At 50.9% G+C, this 15,790-nt stretch overlaps 4 protein-coding genes across 5 annotated transcripts; 1 reads left to right on the top strand and 3 right to left on the bottom strand.

Annotated features, from left to right (window-relative positions):
* Positions 1–22: 22 nt before the first annotated feature.
* Positions 23–2,097, bottom strand: PV10_03511 (uncharacterized protein). The gene is made up of 2 exons (XM_016367967.1): positions 1,402–2,097; positions 23–1,332 (listed from the first exon to the last, which is right to left on the bottom strand). Exons 1-2 carry the CDS (start codon positions 1,689–1,691, stop codon positions 261–263), a joined length of 1,362 nt encoding a protein of 453 aa, XP_016227485.1. The 5' UTR covers positions 1,692–2,097; the 3' UTR covers positions 23–260.
* Positions 2,098–2,333: 236 nt separating this feature from the next.
* Positions 2,334–4,815, top strand: PV10_03510 (uncharacterized protein). The gene is made up of 3 exons (XM_016367966.1): positions 2,334–2,575; positions 2,630–4,191; positions 4,281–4,815. The coding sequence occupies exons 1-3, from the start codon at positions 2,511–2,513 to the stop codon at positions 4,427–4,429; spliced, it is 1,776 nt and encodes a 591-aa protein (XP_016227484.1). The 5' UTR covers positions 2,334–2,510; the 3' UTR covers positions 4,430–4,815.
* A 33-nt stretch (positions 4,816–4,848) lies between these two features.
* PV10_03509 (uncharacterized protein) lies at positions 4,849–8,452 on the bottom strand. The gene is made up of 2 exons (XM_016367965.1): positions 7,552–8,452; positions 4,849–7,495 (listed from the first exon to the last, which is right to left on the bottom strand). Exons 1-2 carry the CDS (start codon positions 8,128–8,130, stop codon positions 5,201–5,203), a joined length of 2,874 nt encoding a protein of 957 aa, XP_016227483.1. The 5' UTR covers positions 8,131–8,452; the 3' UTR covers positions 4,849–5,200.
* A 2,365-nt stretch (positions 8,453–10,817) lies between these two features.
* On the bottom strand, positions 10,818–14,007 carry PV10_03508. 2 transcript variants are annotated; one of them, XM_016367964.1, is made up of 3 exons: positions 13,484–14,007; positions 11,448–13,388; positions 10,818–11,390 (listed from the first exon to the last, which is right to left on the bottom strand). In XM_016367964.1, the coding sequence occupies exons 2-3, from the start codon at positions 12,995–12,997 to the stop codon at positions 11,168–11,170; spliced, it is 1,773 nt and encodes a 590-aa protein (XP_016227482.1). In that variant the 5' UTR covers positions 12,998–13,388; positions 13,484–14,007; the 3' UTR covers positions 10,818–11,167. The 2 variants fall into 2 exon arrangements, with proteins under 2 accessions (XP_016227482.1, XP_016227481.1); XM_016367963.1 differs by having other exon boundaries at positions 11,448–14,007.
* Positions 14,008–15,790: the final 1,783 nt, after the last annotated feature.

Here is a 15,790-nt window from a genome sequence, read left to right as displayed (position 1 = left end):
TCATGTTTCATTTTGGTAGAATGGATTTTTGACCAATGGTTCCGTTGATTCAGTAACCATGTCTAAAGTCAGGGTATCTTGCTATCTCGCTCACTCATTTTCACCAGCTAACCTCCATCTGATAGACAAACAATGTCCACATATGTGATTGAATTTTGGGCCGTCACAAGAGCCTGCTACAAATAACCGGGGCTCCAGCAGAGAAAAACGCCATCCACGATGCTTAGGAGCCGTCCATATGCTATTCAACAACTGTCATGTCAATCTTCCATCTCGATATCCACAACAGCACCTGCTTTTGAGTGGCCTTTGTCTCGTTCTCTCTGCTTCGTGGGGTGTTTGTCTGGAACTATCCCATTCCCAGCTTCGATGTCGGCCTCGGCGATCTTGGTGTACCAATCCGCAAAGTATTCACAAGTGAGAGCATTGATCGAGCCGCCGTCGCCACAAATATCAAACACAGGACAACTCATGCAAGGCACTTCATTTGCACCACCTTGGCCGATATCCTCGAGTTCTTCTTGCCTCTTAAGCGCCAGCCTGGTGTGTTGGCTAATCTCGTGACTTTCCTTCCGGCGCTCAAGATCATGCTTCTCGAGAACGGCGCCAGGAGTCTTGAATGAACGATACATCACCACGCTACCTTCGCCGTCAAAGTCCTCTTCAGGGGTAGGCCTGCGAGACATTGTGAAGAGTTTTTCATCGTACACCATGACCTGGAGAAGCTGGTGGATGGCATTCTCTGGCAAAACAGTCTGTGTCACCTTTGTCTTGAGAACATGACTAGAAATTTCTTGAAGGGTAGGGTAGGCGGTATAGCCGGGGGGGAATGGCCGGTATGACTTTTGGGGAGGTGCGGATTTAGAGGATTTCCCTTTGTCTTTGTTGTGGGCTAAGCCTTCTGTTCTGATCGCCTTGGACCGGGCATCGTTATTCTCGTCGAAGCCGGTGTCGGGAGCTTTCCGCTTGTTGTTTGAGGACGGCTCGGTAGTGTCTTGTTCTTGCCATGATCTCTGAGCGACGTAAAATTCAATCACGCCGGCAATTATTGTAAGCAAAGTGGTGTCGAGATCTCCGCTCGTGTACCAAGAGCCGCCGGTGGCCTCTTCACTGGGCTGCAGACTGGCCAGAATCCACATTTTCCTGCCTGGGTTCTTGACACTCTTCATAGGCTTGATGAGGCCCTTTGTCGACAAAGTCTTGAAAGTGCGCTCGATAACCTGGGCATGAGCCTGGATGCGCATCTTGACGGTCTTGTTCCATATGCCGGCATTGCCGGCATTGGCAATGCAGCTGTAGACGAGTTGCTCATCGCGACCTAGATTGGCAAAGCTGTGATGGAAGTCTGGTTAGGACAAGCTGAAGAGGAATGAAATAAGGTGTTGTTTGAGATAGACATACTTTGCAGCCTGCGCCTCTTCGACCAGTTCCCAGCCAATAGTGCCGCCAGACCTGTCATGGATCTTAAAAAGCGCTCTCTGGACGAGATGTTGGGTGGATGAAAGGAGGATTTCGATCTTCTGTTCGGGGATGATGCCTGCGCTGAGCAGTTCTTCTTGGGAAAAGACATAGCCCGGGTCGTAGTTTTGACGACACCAAGCATAGAGGGAGTCGGCAACTCTGTCTCTGCCTCTGTTGAAACCAGAGGGACCGGGGGTAGGAGATGCGGTAATTTTAGGAAGAGGAGGCATATTTGCCCTTGTGTCTGGATTTCGGCTTGGTTTGTGCTACCGATGCGGAGGGAAATGGCAGAACATGGTGGTCCGACGGCACTTGTGCAGACCAGATCTGGATTCTTAGTAGCAAGGGTCAATACCTGTCACCGCTTCATGCTCAGTGAAGAATCAAGAGTGTAGATTTGTTGAAGAGCTGGGAGAGAGAAATTCCACTTGGTTGGTTTTGACTGTGGATTTAATGGTGGATCTCGAAATTTTGAAGGGCAGGAACGGTAGCGGGGTTGGCCACAACTTTACGGAAAGCGCGAAGGGTCGCGAGTTGGGTCTGGAAGAAGATTGAGGTCCTCCTTCTAAATCGTTGCTCTACGCTCCTGGTGAGTGTTCCGCTGGCAAAATTAAATCGAATAAGGATGAAAACAATACGACAATCAAGTAGCTAGAATGTATGGCAATTATATCATCTTCCATACATAATACTACATCTCCATGCGCTTGTGGTTTGCTGTGGTTGCGCGTGCCTGTCTACCAATAATACGCCGGCAGCCTCGTCACACAAACAAAAGCCTCCCATTGGCCAAATCCCACCCCGCTTGCCTGGTCGAGGCACCGAATTTTCTAGACACATTCAGCCTCGTGGACATGCAACTTCAGTCCCGCCCGCAACCACACCACCTTGTAGCGTTCTTCCTTTCCTCACTGTACAACATCTTTGCCTTTTGCTTTGGTTGTTCGGATAACCACCTCAAGCCAGCCTTAATCTGACTATACCGAGCCTATCAGGAAAATCTACGTTCGATTCCATTCTCCATTCCTTCTCATTCCACTGCACCAGCCATGGCAGACGCCCTCAAGGCTGAGGGAAACAAGGCCTTTGCTGCCAAAGACTTCAAGACTGCTGTGTATGTATTTGCCTTTTCCTACACATTCCATGGCATCAGCTAACCTTGGAGTAGTGAAAAGTTCTCCCAAGCAATCGAGTTAGACCCAACAAATCATGTCCTCTACTCCAATCGTTCGGGCGCATATGCTTCACTTCGAGAATGGCAAAACGCACTCGACGATGCAAACAAAACCACCGAGATCAAGCCTGACTGGGCAAAGGGATGGGGGAGAAAGGGTGCTTCCTACCACGGTCTAGGCGACCTCATCGGTGCAAAAGATGCTTTTGAAGAAGCCCTCAAGCTTGAGCCCTCCAATGCCCAGGCGAAGTCCGGCCTCGATGCTGTCAACCGAGCCATCGAAGCTGAGGCTCGAGAAGACGGTGCAGACCTTGGTGCCGGCGGTCTCGATGGTCTTGGAAACATGTTCAACGATCCACAACTCATTCAGAAACTAGCCAGCAATCCCAAGACCTCTGGCTACCTTGCCGACCCTCAATTTATGGCCAAGCTACAGCGTCTAGCCAAGAATCCTCAAGAGATGGGTCAAGAACTGGGTGATCCTCGTTTCTTACAGGTCATGGGGGTTCTGCTGGGCGTCGATATGCAGTTAGGGAATCCTGATGCCGCAGGTGCCGGTGCCGGTGCCTCCGCTTCAGGTCGACCATTCGAAGCTGAAGAAGACGTCCCCATGCCAGATGCTCGACCACAGTCTAACCCTCCTCCGCCTCAGAAGAAAGAACCTGAGCCAGAACCCGAGCCTGAGGAGGAAGATGAAGAAGCCTTGGCTGCCAAAAAGGCAAAGGAAGAGGCCGAAGCGGAGAAGAAACTCGGTACCGAAAACTATAAAAAACGCAAATTCGACGAAGCCATTGAGCATTACAGCAAAGCATGGGACCTCCACAAAGATATCACATATTTGACCAACCTCGGGGCCGCCAAATTCGAGAAAGGCGATTATCCCGGAGCCATTGAAGCGTGCGAGAAAGCAATCGACGAAGGTCGGCAAATCTTGGCCGACTTCAAGATCATTGCGAAAGCGTTTGGTCGAATTGGGTCCGCATATGAGAAACTTGGTGATCTGCCCAAGGCAATCATCAACTACCAGAAGTCGCTGACGGAGCACCGCACCCCCGACATCCTCGCCAAACTGAAAGCCGCTGAAAAGGCACACATCAAGGCCGAGAAGGATGCTTATATTGATCCTGTCAAGGCTGAAGAAGCTAGAGTTTTGGGCGCGGAGAAATTTAAAGCTGCAGATTGGCCAGCCGCCGTCGACGCATACACGGAATTGACAAAACGAGCTCCAGATGACCCACGAGGCTACAGCAACCGAGCAGCAGCACTGATCAAATTACTCGCCTTCCCCACCGCCATCCAAGACTGTGACGAAGCCATCAAACGGGACCCGAAATTCATCAAGGCATATCTGCGAAAGGCTCAAGCATTGTTCGGTATGAAAGAGTACAACAAATGTCTGGACGTGTGCACCGAGGCCAGTGAACACGACGAGGGTGGAAAAAATGCATGGGAGATTGAACAACAACAGCAAAAAGCACTTGAGGCCATGTATTCGTCAAGACAGGGCGAAACAGAGGAAGAGACCAGTGCGAGAATCCAAAAGGACCCTGAAATCAGTAAGTTTACCCAATGATGTTTTACTTTTTTGGGGCAGAACATCATTAGCCCCAAGTGTGTAAAGGCACGCTAACAATTGTGACTGTAGTGCAAATCCTCTCCGATCCAGTCATGCAATCCATCCTGCAACAGGCCAAGGGTGATCCCGCCGCTCTCAATGAACACATGAAGAACCCGGGCATTCGATCTAAGGTGCAAAAACTTGTTGCTGCCGGCGTTATTCGCGTGGGCAGATAGTCGAATCAAACCAAATCTCCAGATATCCAGGTTTCGAAGTTGCTCTCAACATGCCCGATCCTCTTTGTCTATCATAGCCCCGGAAAATGCAAAACCTGTGCTACCTTTAATCTCGATTCAACAATCATAGCTCCCACGGGAAAGTAAGCAAATTAGCCATTGACGGAACAAATAATTTTCATTGATGGAGGAGAGGAGAGATGAAGGGCCAGTGAAGAGGAATGTATGAGTGTGAGAGAGGAGACAGTGACACGCAGATACCACTTGAATGAATTCGACACCCACTTTCTCCTTCCTTTTGCATGTAGCATATCTGAATCTTACTCTATCTTCAAAACGATTTTTATACTCTTTCGATTGATTGGTCGTTGGTGGATAGCGACTCCTATCATTTATTTATTCTCCAAATAAAGTCCCCCCTAAGCTAACATAACATCTAGGCATTATTCAATGTACACGTACGAGTATTTCAATGAGTCTGGCGAACAGTCTCGCTGGCTGACACTAGACAGCAGGGAATATGTCATTAGGTAGCTATATGTCCCACCGGGTGTCCAACACGATATGACCCCACCCAAAAGTGAACACCTTGTAGAATAAAAAATACCAACGCCTTGCCCTACCAAGGCTCCCAAGAGATCAGGGGCTGTCCCTGCGATCGATTGATCGGTTCCCAATATCCTGTATTCTTTGCTCGAAATCCTTGCTCCCGACTTACAAAAACCTGCACAATAGACACGCTGAAAGTCTCCATGACACCACGATCGCCGACTAAGCCATCACCACATCTTCACTTGTGCCTGGTCTAGTCTTCTCAGCCTCTAGTTCGGCAGGAGACTTTTCCTTCTTGCCCTGCACAACGAGGACTGCTGCTTGGATGCCCTTTTCTCGTATCGTCTTCACAATCTGTGTGCCACTTGACCCGAGGGCTCGGGTTTCACTGGCGCTGGAAACGTTGAGAATGCCACCCGAGGAAGAGGGGACAGGGTTGCGTCCAACGATGACGATGGTTTCAGCGCCACTCGGCTCAGACATGGCATGGACGAGAGGTTCGATGGACGAAGATTGGTTTGATTTTGGCTTTAAACTGGTTCCAGAGGGTCCCGTAACGATGTGATCGGTGAAGGATATCCGTGACTGGTCCGAATGTGCATGCGTCGACTGGATTGCAGCGTACTCGGCCGCGACAAGTGCGCTTGGGGACTGGGGGTCTCCCATTGCGCTATCAACACGATGGGCGCTATGTTTGATGTCATCATCATCGGAATCGTGCAATTCAAGTGCGGAGCTGGTTTGAACATTGATGATCTTGAGATCGACCAGATCATTTTTGGTGAGTTGTAGGCCTAGACGGATGGCGTAGAGATCGTCTTGAGTGCCAGTATACAGAACGAAAATTCGGTAACGGCCGGATTCGGACAGACCAAAGTGCACTGTAGTGCGAGTCTGGTCGCCCACTCCAATGCTCAGTCCTGTCTGTGTACGAGCGAGACCACGAGTAGCATCAACGACAGGATTGGAGTGTGTTCGTTGGTGGCCAGTGGAGGTGGAGGAATTGAGGTTATCCTTGGAAGAGAGGACTGTCCGATCAAGATAAACGCCGACACCGCAGTGCTCATGAGCTTTGCGATAGATTTCAAGGGCCAGAGTGCTGAAGTCGGCATTGGCGAGTGGGTCGAAAGGTTTGGTGTCAAAAAGATTGGGATATTCGCTCATGGTTCCAGTTTCAGACCAAGGAAGGAGGATCAAGTCAGATCGGAGTTCTCTTGCGCGAGACAGCAGTGTTCCACTGAAACTGTGATCGGGGACGACGGCAATCTGTCCACCGACAGCAATGTCGCGCGACTGGCCAAATGTACCAAAGGCTTTGATGACAGGATCTCGAGCGGCGAACTCTTCGATTTCCGATACACGCATAACAGAGGATTCACGCTCGGTCAATTCCATAAGGCGGAGACCGTGCATTTGGAGGGGCCGTCGAAGTGTGACGACGGAGGCCAAAGCCCCGGGATGCTTGAGCAAAGTGGGTTGACTAGGAGCGTCGGCCTCATGGGTGGTTTTGGGCTCGAGTGTGTCGAGATCTTCTCGTTTGGCGGCGAACAGATTGACCATGGTGAAGAGAGATGGCAGTCCGTCAAGTCGGAGGTATACGAGGACCTTTCGAGCAACGTCAACTCTTGTGAGAGCATCAGATTCGTTGTTGGAAGAGTCATCGTCATCAGGTTGCAGGCGGTTGCCATCCCAATCAATCTTTCCCTGTTTCCACAGCTCAAGTTTGGTTTGATACCATGGCGGATAGAGCCAGACGACGAGGGGTGTTGTGGCAAAAGTTGTGACAAGAGCCATGACAACGAAAATTGTGAAAGTTCGGGTACTAAGGATCTGTGCTTGGAGGCCAATGTTGAGAACGATCAGCTCCACTAGACCTTTACACGACATGAGGCAGCCAATTGTCAGAGACTCGCGCCAAACAAGGCCGTTCAGTCGTGAGGCTAGAGTACCTCCGGCGATTTTGCCGATGAATGCAATTGCGCAGACACCAACCACGTAACCCCAAACCATGCCACTATCGAGGAGACCCAAATTGGTATTGAGACCTGACATGGCAAAGTATAAGGGCAGGAAGAGAACGGAGACAAGATCTTCGATCTTCTCGGTAAGCTTGATTGCAAAGCCTCCTTCGTGAGGACAGATGAGACCAATCATGAAGGCACCAAAAATGGCATGAATGCCAATGATTTGGGTGAAGAAGGACGAAGCTAGAACGAGCATGACGGTGATAGCCACAACGCCTTGGGTTGGGCCGTTAGCCAAACTTCCGGTACGACGAAGGAGCCAGTAGAAGGCCCAGCGAACTGGATAGGCGACAAACAAGCAGTAACCGACAGAGACCAGGAGGATCCATAGAGCAGTGAGACCCGCACCGGAGTTCACCAGGGCGACACAAAGAGCGAGTAGGATCCAGCCCACAACATCGTTTCCTACGCCAGCGGAAAGGACGATGACACCGACGGGTGTACCAAGTAGTTTGAGAGAAGTCAAGATGCGGCACAAGACCGGAAATGCCTAGATTTTGTCAGCACAGGGAAGAAGATATTCAAAATGGGGAAGGAGAGGCTGACAGTAATGGCCATGGCAACACCGATGAAGAGCAGGTAAACCCCAAAGCTGATGGGAGCAACGCCTTCATCGTCACGAAACTCGTGATACAGACCATAGGCGATACCACCACCTAGACCAAATGGCAGGGCCATTCCGAGAGCTCCGACGCTCAGGGCAATACGCCAGTTACTGACCAAAAATCTCAAGTCGACCTCAAGGCCTACCAGGAAGAGAAAGAGGACAAGACCGAGATTGGCGACGAGGGAGAAAGCCGGCATCGAGACGGTAGGGAAGATATGCTGAGTGAAGCCGGGGATACGACCCATAATTGATGGACCCAGGACAATGCCGGTGATGACTTCGGCGATGACACGAGGTTGGCGTAGCCATGTTAAAGGCCAATGGATGATTCTGGTCAAAGCAATGACTATACTGGCCTGGATGATGAAAAGAGTGATGGGGTTTTTGGTGTCATAATGAGTGGGGTTGACACCTTCGAACACACCGCCTTGAGGAGTTGCACGATTAGAACTGGAGGCGGTGGCAGCAGTGGCGTGGATGGTGGTTGTGAGGATCTCAGTGACGGTTGCCGTGGCCATGGCTATGGCCGTGGCGAGGAAAGGGACACAGCAGTCAAGATGAAGGTGAGGTTGGATTGTAGAACGGCGAGTATACAGTGATGACAATGGCAGTGGGTTTTGGTTTGGTTAAGTAGGCCGCTGTTGAATTGCTGAAGTTGAGAGTCGTGAAGGTCAGAAGATAGAGAGTGGATGGAATGCGTGGTTGGCACAGAGTTTGCAACCAGGGTCTGGCCGGTGATGATTGGACGCCCAGTGGCGAGAGTCAGCGCAAGGCCAAAGCCAAGTCAGGCTGGCGAATTTGACGGGGTTTATACGGGGTCGATGACGAGCAGATGACCACGACGCGAGCCAGTCTCTGTTTCATGCATTGGCTTGACGGCGGGTCAATCACTGAGTCGGTGAAGTCGTTGAGCACCAAGATTCCAATGAGACGAGCAGGCGTGGCGGGTGGTTATTTGGGGGGTGAAAGTGACAGTATGACGTTCAGGGGAAGAAAGGTCATGGGATGAATCTAGGCAGAGGCTGAGGTGGATGCACGAATGCATGAATGGATGAGACTTGGGATGTTGAATGGTGGGAAAAATGGCCAAAGTGGGCACTGGACATGATAATGACATGCATGGGGGAATTAAGTGCATGTGGTTATTGTTTATTCAAGGTCATGCTGGTGTTGATCATTATTATTGTACTCGTAGACTATGACTTGGACTCTCAGACTCTTTTGTTGTCAGCGTGCCTGGTGGTAGGGGAGACTATTGTGACTGTTGAGACTGTTGTGATCAGACATCGACATCGACAGCGACATCAACAGTAACTGTTCGTGCCATTATTTGATTTGGTTGCCTGATCATCCAAACCAAACCCAAACTGCATTTCCCTTGTTTATACGTTTTTCTAGGTGGTTAATCACGCCGAAGGGCGCCATCTTGACCTGGGTTTGAGTCCGAGGCGCCCAGTGGCGACCTGTCAGGGGAATTTAAGCCTTTACATACCTACTCCGTAGGTAGGTAGGTACCTGAGGTACGCTTGAGGGTCCCCCCAACGAGTCCTCTGTGGCCATTAGGGGGTGCATATGCCCCCTGGTCCTCCTTTTCCAATGGGCAGACGCGACACTTCTTAGACACTCACTCCAGATTACACGGTCACACGTGCCTGTGGCTTTCTGACGCAGTCAGCCAGTCTGTCTATTCCAGACCAATCCAGACCCATGAACCACCACCCCTCCAACAACTCACATTCCAACCAAACACACATCGACAAATACCAACCTTAAGAGGTAGGCAGGTTCATTCCACAAGAATCCTACTAAGAAGACAAAACAGAATACACGAGAAACAAAATCACCCCAAAACGGAATCACACTGACGATCCTGGCATCCCACTCTTCGGTTCCCACTCCCCACCCCCCAATCCTTCATTCAATACGTCTTTCCATCTGGACGGCTGATTCTCCATCCATCATCCTTGGCCCATGCGAGACTGTTCAACTCGAGCAATGCCATTGAGACTTGCTTGCGATCCGGCGTCAAGTACAACAGATACACGCCTCGCACTTGTTGCAATCCACTGCCAATCCCAGTGCCGGCCCAATACCATGCAATGCGACCACAGTCATGCACAATATCGAGTGTGGTGACTTCGGGGATTCCCGCCGTCTTGACAATCGTGTCGAGAAACGCCGATTTCGAAGGGTAGGTATAATTACCGAGCTGATATAGATGAATCACAGGATATTAGCAGAAGCCCGCATCGAACTCGTCAGGGGACCTTGACTGGTCATCTCACCATTAGCCCAGCCAACGAGTTCAATGAATCACTGGTCTCGACAAACTCCTCCGCTATCAACGACTGTGCTGTGGCCAGTGCAAGCACTCGGTCTGCTGTACTGAGGATTGTCTTGAAAGAGCCCACAATCTCTCTGGCTTGACCGCTGCTCAAGCATCCAGCGGGCAATGCTGTGTTGGTTGGAGCGGCCGCGCCTGCTGCTGCTGCGGCGACTGTCTCGGTGTATGATTTGGTGATTGTTGTGGCGGCCAACGTCGTCGTCTCAACCTTTGTCACCGTCGTTGTCGTTGTCAGAAGGTCTGCCCCGACCGTGACGGTGACGCCGACCTCGGTGCAAAGGCTTGAGATCAATAGATCAAGGTATGCAGCTGACACACTGCCCGTCAGTGTTAGTGTCGTCGTCAGCAGAGCCGTCACAAGATGTTTTCCAACCATATTGGGAATTTCGCTGCAAAGATGACCCAGCAAACGTCTGTATGTCAGTCAGGCTAGCACACTCACACTCACACTATCCATGATCGACATGACCCAGACATCCGGGGTTTTATAAGGCTATCCTCGAGAAGAATGTCGTCTTCCCCCCTCTCTCTCGGGGTCCATACAAGGGTCAGTCATGTTGGTAATACTGTGCGATCGGACATCTGAAACCGCTCATTCCAGCAGCCGGGCGCCCATCCGCTTCGTGTCGTTCCCTCGTAAAGTCACACCCATTCTTTAGATCGAATATAGTTGCCAATCGCATCATGTCATGATCTGGTCCGCCCTGATGGACCAAGTTACTCAGGCAGTCAACCTTTTTTCTCCTTGCTCGTTGTTGTCTTCTGATTGGAGAGTCCTCAAGACATATCGTCCCTTCCACTCTCTCCGGGCTAGACCACGGACTCGTCTGTCACAGTTCTAGAACATCCAGTGTGTTATGTCTCTAAAGAGGAATCTTATTCATCGTTACAGTATGCTATGACAATCTCGACATGTTGAAATCGGGGACCATGCCTTTCCTAACTGTCCCACTAGCCTCCCAAGCAATGATGCATTACAATAACAAGTATGAGGAAGAGCCCCCTTGGCATGGTTGCCCATGCATGCACGTAGAACAAATGAGTCAGTCCTGCCAATTGTTCGTCCACCTACACAAACAAGACAAGCAACGCTAAATTCGCTTCAGAAAAGTGTTCAAAACAGTGTATATTTGTAACAGGGCGTGTGAACGGGAAGAGTGTTGGGACATTGTCGAGTGTGAGCGACAAAACAATAACCGTGCTTGCCACATTCATCGATATCTTTTGGCTGACTTGTGAGCAAGCGGACTTGCCGTGTTGGGCAAGACCGAAGCTCGAAGCCCTGGCTTCATCGACTCGCCTGTACGTCCGTGGCCGTTGGTCAGTCGCATCGATGTCGGCGTCTGTGAACAATAGATGCAAATGTACACTTCTGGGAGGCGACGGTGGTCGATGCCTACGCACGAAAGATGGAGCCATTTGGAACAAGAATCACTATCACAACAATCGTTAACAACAGCCCAGTATCTCTAGGTAAAATCATTGGCTCACCATTGAATCACAGGCACTTGACCATCGAAGTGCGTGCTGTGACACACGCACCGTGTGCTCATGTTGCTTGCAATGCTATCTCGATCCGTGCTCGGGGTGGCTAGGTCCGGATCTGTTATCGTGGTAGGCGAGCCTTGATACGTTGCATACTGGCTCTGAACCAGTGGTGGAGACGAATGCAGCTGCGGGTAAATGGCGCTCTCGCTCACGGCCATGCCGCGAGAGCGGTCCTGAATGATGGCCCGCAACGCTGCTTGGGCGTTGCCTTGAAAAGGTTCATCTTCCATCAAGACATCATCCTGCATCGATCGACTGGGCAACGGTCGCTTCCGGCGATTGGAAGGAAAGTCGCCTTGAACCCCGTTCGCATAGCTCGACTGTGAGCTGTTGTGCGATTGTCTCGCCGACGCTGTCGATTCCATGGTCGAATATGAGCTGTTCTTCGAATGGTTGTATGCTCGCTGGTTCAAAGTGTAATTGGGCCCTCCAACAGCTTCACCTTCATGGAAAGCAAATGAGTTGTGCTGGCTGTGAATCATGTGGAAGTCTGCCTCATCAAAAGATTCACTGGTACTGCTGATGGCATCGTCAAAATCAGGGCCGGCCTGACTTTCCGTCAGCACAGTTTTGGCCACGCCATTCTCATCAATCGCCAGCGCCAAAGAGCCTCGTTTAGTGTTGGCATTCCGGCTCGTAGCAAGGGTGCGTGAGATTGGGTCTGCTGTGCTCTTGAGAGGGGAAGACTTTCCCGGGAGAAAGCTTCGACTCGCTTCTCCGGGCATAGGAGAGCGTCGTCCATTGGGTGTCTGAGTCTGCAACTTCAACGAGCGGTCGCCACGAACGCCGGTGTGGGTCAAGCTTCTCTTCAGTCCGGGTCTACTGTCCCTCTTGGGAGAGACTGGCCGTTTGAGAGCTTCCATCACAGACCGTGTGATGGACGGCTGCTTCACATCCATCCTGCGAAGTCTCTTCATCTCCAGCTCTCGCCGAGACTCTTCCTTCTGGTGGGAATAGGCGGGTCGGTCAACAACGGCATGGTGCCCGGGTCTACCAAATGTTTGGTCAGGCCCACCGAATCGACGTGCTGGGGAGCTGAGGAACATGCTTGGGTTTTCCATCTGCGGCGGAGGTACGCGAGGGGACGTAGTGAATGGAGCAGGATATCCTGAGTGGTCAACATGGGTGAAGCTAGGTGCTCGGGGCATGTTAGGTAAGTCGAGGGCCTGGTCGTCGAAGTATGTATCCGGCTGGGAGAAGGTCGGCACAACCGTGGACGATGAGGCAAACGAGGAGCTGAAACTCGCAGGGCTCATCTGGAAAGGGTCCTGATATTGTAGAGGAAGCGTAGGTTCTTCGAATGGCATGGTGGAAGAGTCCCAAAAGAGACGTTGCTGAGGATATATTGGGGCCGTTGCAGGACCTGAAGGGAATTGATGGGCATACAAGTCGGGCGAGAACTGTAAGCTTGGGAAGAGGTTTGGAGACTGCTGGAGAAAGCGACTTGGTGTTTCCGGCGGCCCCATCACCGGCCTCTGGTTTGAAGCCATCATGCACGCTGTGTGTCCTGGTTGGAGGCGAGATGAAGAGGACTCATGTATTTGTACGGCGATGTTCCTGATCCTGCTTTGAATGGATCCTTCTCAGTAGCAGTGTATGTCTTATCTCCTGGAGACAGGATGTTGGTGGGTCGTAAAAAAATGTGCAGGATATTGTGTCCCCAGGACAGGCCTTTAAGTCTCCAGCATTTTTGATACACGAAAATTGATTTATACAGCAATGATTCAACAGGCTTTTTGACAATGTCTTCCTCTTGATCACGGCTGTTCCGTCTAAGCAGGTCTATCGTGAACTGGAGGGGGGTTGAGGTGAGTATGGCCCGACAGAGCAGAAGAGGATCGAATTAGGACAGTGTTCGGAATTTCCCAATGACGGCGTTGACTACTGTGCAAAGAACATGTGTTAGTCTTGACGCTTTAGTAAACAATGTTGGCCATAAAATTTCTCGCCAGATCCATCGCCCCGGTGCCCGTACCCACCTGAGAGTTCCCACTTGAGTGAGGGACAGTGCAGTGTATACGTACTCCGTATACTCGACAAATGTTCGGAACGCAGTAGAATTGAGAGAGGTGAGGCTCTATGACCACCAGGCGAGAACCAGGGTTCGAGGGATGAATGAAGGGACGGGCCTCGAAGGGACTAGGTGAGTCTATGTTGAGCTTTGTCCTTGAACTTTGTGTTTACGGCATGTGCTTGGTAGGGGCGAGAGAAATTGAGAGGGGACGTCTGGATGTGAAAGTTGGAGTGCGACCACACACAACATTGATCCGGGGTAAATGCAGCAACGGCTTCAAAGGTCGACAGGATGCAAAGTGTTGAAGTCGAGATCTTGCAACTTGCAGCGAGCCGTTGACGAGGTCCAGTTGGAGTCAACCGTCTATCCCCTTGATACAGCCGCAGTCATTCCTGAAGAATATCGAGGATATTCATGATTGGTCGGGTGTGGCAGAGGTCAAAAGCAAATGCGGTTAAGGTGATGGGGTCAGCGCAGGCAGAGTTTCTTGACAGCCACAGGGACTCTGGGATCATGGACCAGGACAAGGACCAGGCTCTCGCAGCCCAGGCAGGAAGGCGGCAGAGAGTTCGATAGAGCGACTGGTTGACACATGGCAAAATGCAGAAGCGGATATTAGTCCATGGTCAGTGATCCATGGTCGGGGGGGTAAAAGGTGGTGACAAGTGGGAAGCTTTAGTGGCACAGTGGGTAGGGGTGGGTATTGCTCGGATTAGGCATCGTCGTTGGGATTGGAAGATTCTGGCATGGTCAAAGTCAAGCATACAGGACACGGCACCGAGGGTCGCCTGAGCTGAAGAATTATTGGCAGAGGATGCCCCAAGATACAAAAGTTCATCAGGCCACAGGGATGCCTATCAGTGAATCAAAGGACAGCAAGCAACGAGGCTCACGCAGAGATGAAGAGGATACGATCAAGAAGCGAGAATCCTCTTGTTGGGATTCTTCTTACTGTACGTCTCCGGGTCTCTCACAGCAGACATCAGAGCAGAACCGCATTTGACTACCTAGAAACAAGACGTTGAAAACCGGAGCAATGTCACAGTGCCCACTGACAACTCCATAGTCGCCGAGCTGAGTTCTGGTCCCTGACGATGTCAAGCATTGGGACCTGCCTTGGGTCCCGCCCTGGCCGCTATGGCCGCCCAGTACAAACACACACACAAGATCTTCAGCTTTGACGGTGGCGCTGAGTGGGCTATGAAGTCAAGACCTAGACATGTCATAGACTCGGCACGGGCTACTTACAGTTGGGCATATCCACGGCTTTGTTTAGTGTTGCGACGGCTTGAAGAACAGGCATGCCAGTGAGTTTTGCAGAGGGCACGTACCGACGACAATAATCAATCAATCCAATCACCTAGGTAGGGAGGTATTTAGGCGTCGTAGTTACCTAACTACCTGTATCTAGATCCTTATCAATCGATGTGAACATGGTCGGCACGACATCCGCAAACCTGGGCGTCAATCGCCCTTGTCGGCCTGAGATCCCAGGCGTGGCTTTCCCTAATTTCCAGGGCTGTGGGGAGATTACTTGCCGTTGCCGATCTCCAAGGAGATGTGCGTGAGAAAGGGCCTTTTAGCTAAAGACATCGATAGTCATACCTACGGCAAAGCCAAGTCTTGGACGCCAGGCATGCAGTGGCGCCCCCTCGGCCCCCACCAGGCGATGTTGTCAGGAACTTGATAGGTACCTACCAGGTAAGGAAGGTAGGTACGTCCCCTAGAGACTGGGTTGCCTGATTCTTCAGGCAACGTAATGTTATACGTACAAAGTCCAGTAATGACATCGTCCGAGGAAGACGAACAACCGCATGGTCTTATAAACGTCATGTCCTCGCCTGAACCTGAACAAACTTAGATGCATGGACAGGTTAGCAGTTTGACCACATGTGCTCTATTCGACATGGCGTCAGTCTGGCCCGTCCGTGAACTTCCAGGTTGTCACTCTAGGAAAACTATAGTATCTAGATACCTAGGTACTTAATTAATAGTACGTAGCTTGGAGGAGATTAGCTTCAGAAGTACATTTGACGATAACGAAGAGTCAAGGACTGTTGCAACACCTCCCTCCAAGCTTATTTGACTCGAAACAGAGAGATGGTCCCCTCTATTTACAAGCTGTAACCCATGTGTTTGATTTCGTCTACTATCAGAAAAGGCCGAGTACTCCGTACGCCAACCCATGCATGCTCTAAGATTAGCGAAATTCTGGGGACCCAGTGGCTTTTACTTAGGTCTTTATTTCATCATCATTAATTTAGGGAACCTT

Source organism: Exophiala mesophila (assembly GCF_000836275.1).
Source record: "Exophiala mesophila strain CBS 40295 unplaced genomic scaffold supercont1.2, whole genome shotgun sequence".
In the NCBI taxonomy this organism is placed as follows: Eukaryota; Fungi; Ascomycota; class Eurotiomycetes; order Chaetothyriales; family Herpotrichiellaceae; genus Exophiala; species Exophiala mesophila.
The sequence above is the reverse complement of the archived record's forward strand: the minus strand, read 5'-3'. Positions and strand labels throughout refer to the sequence as shown.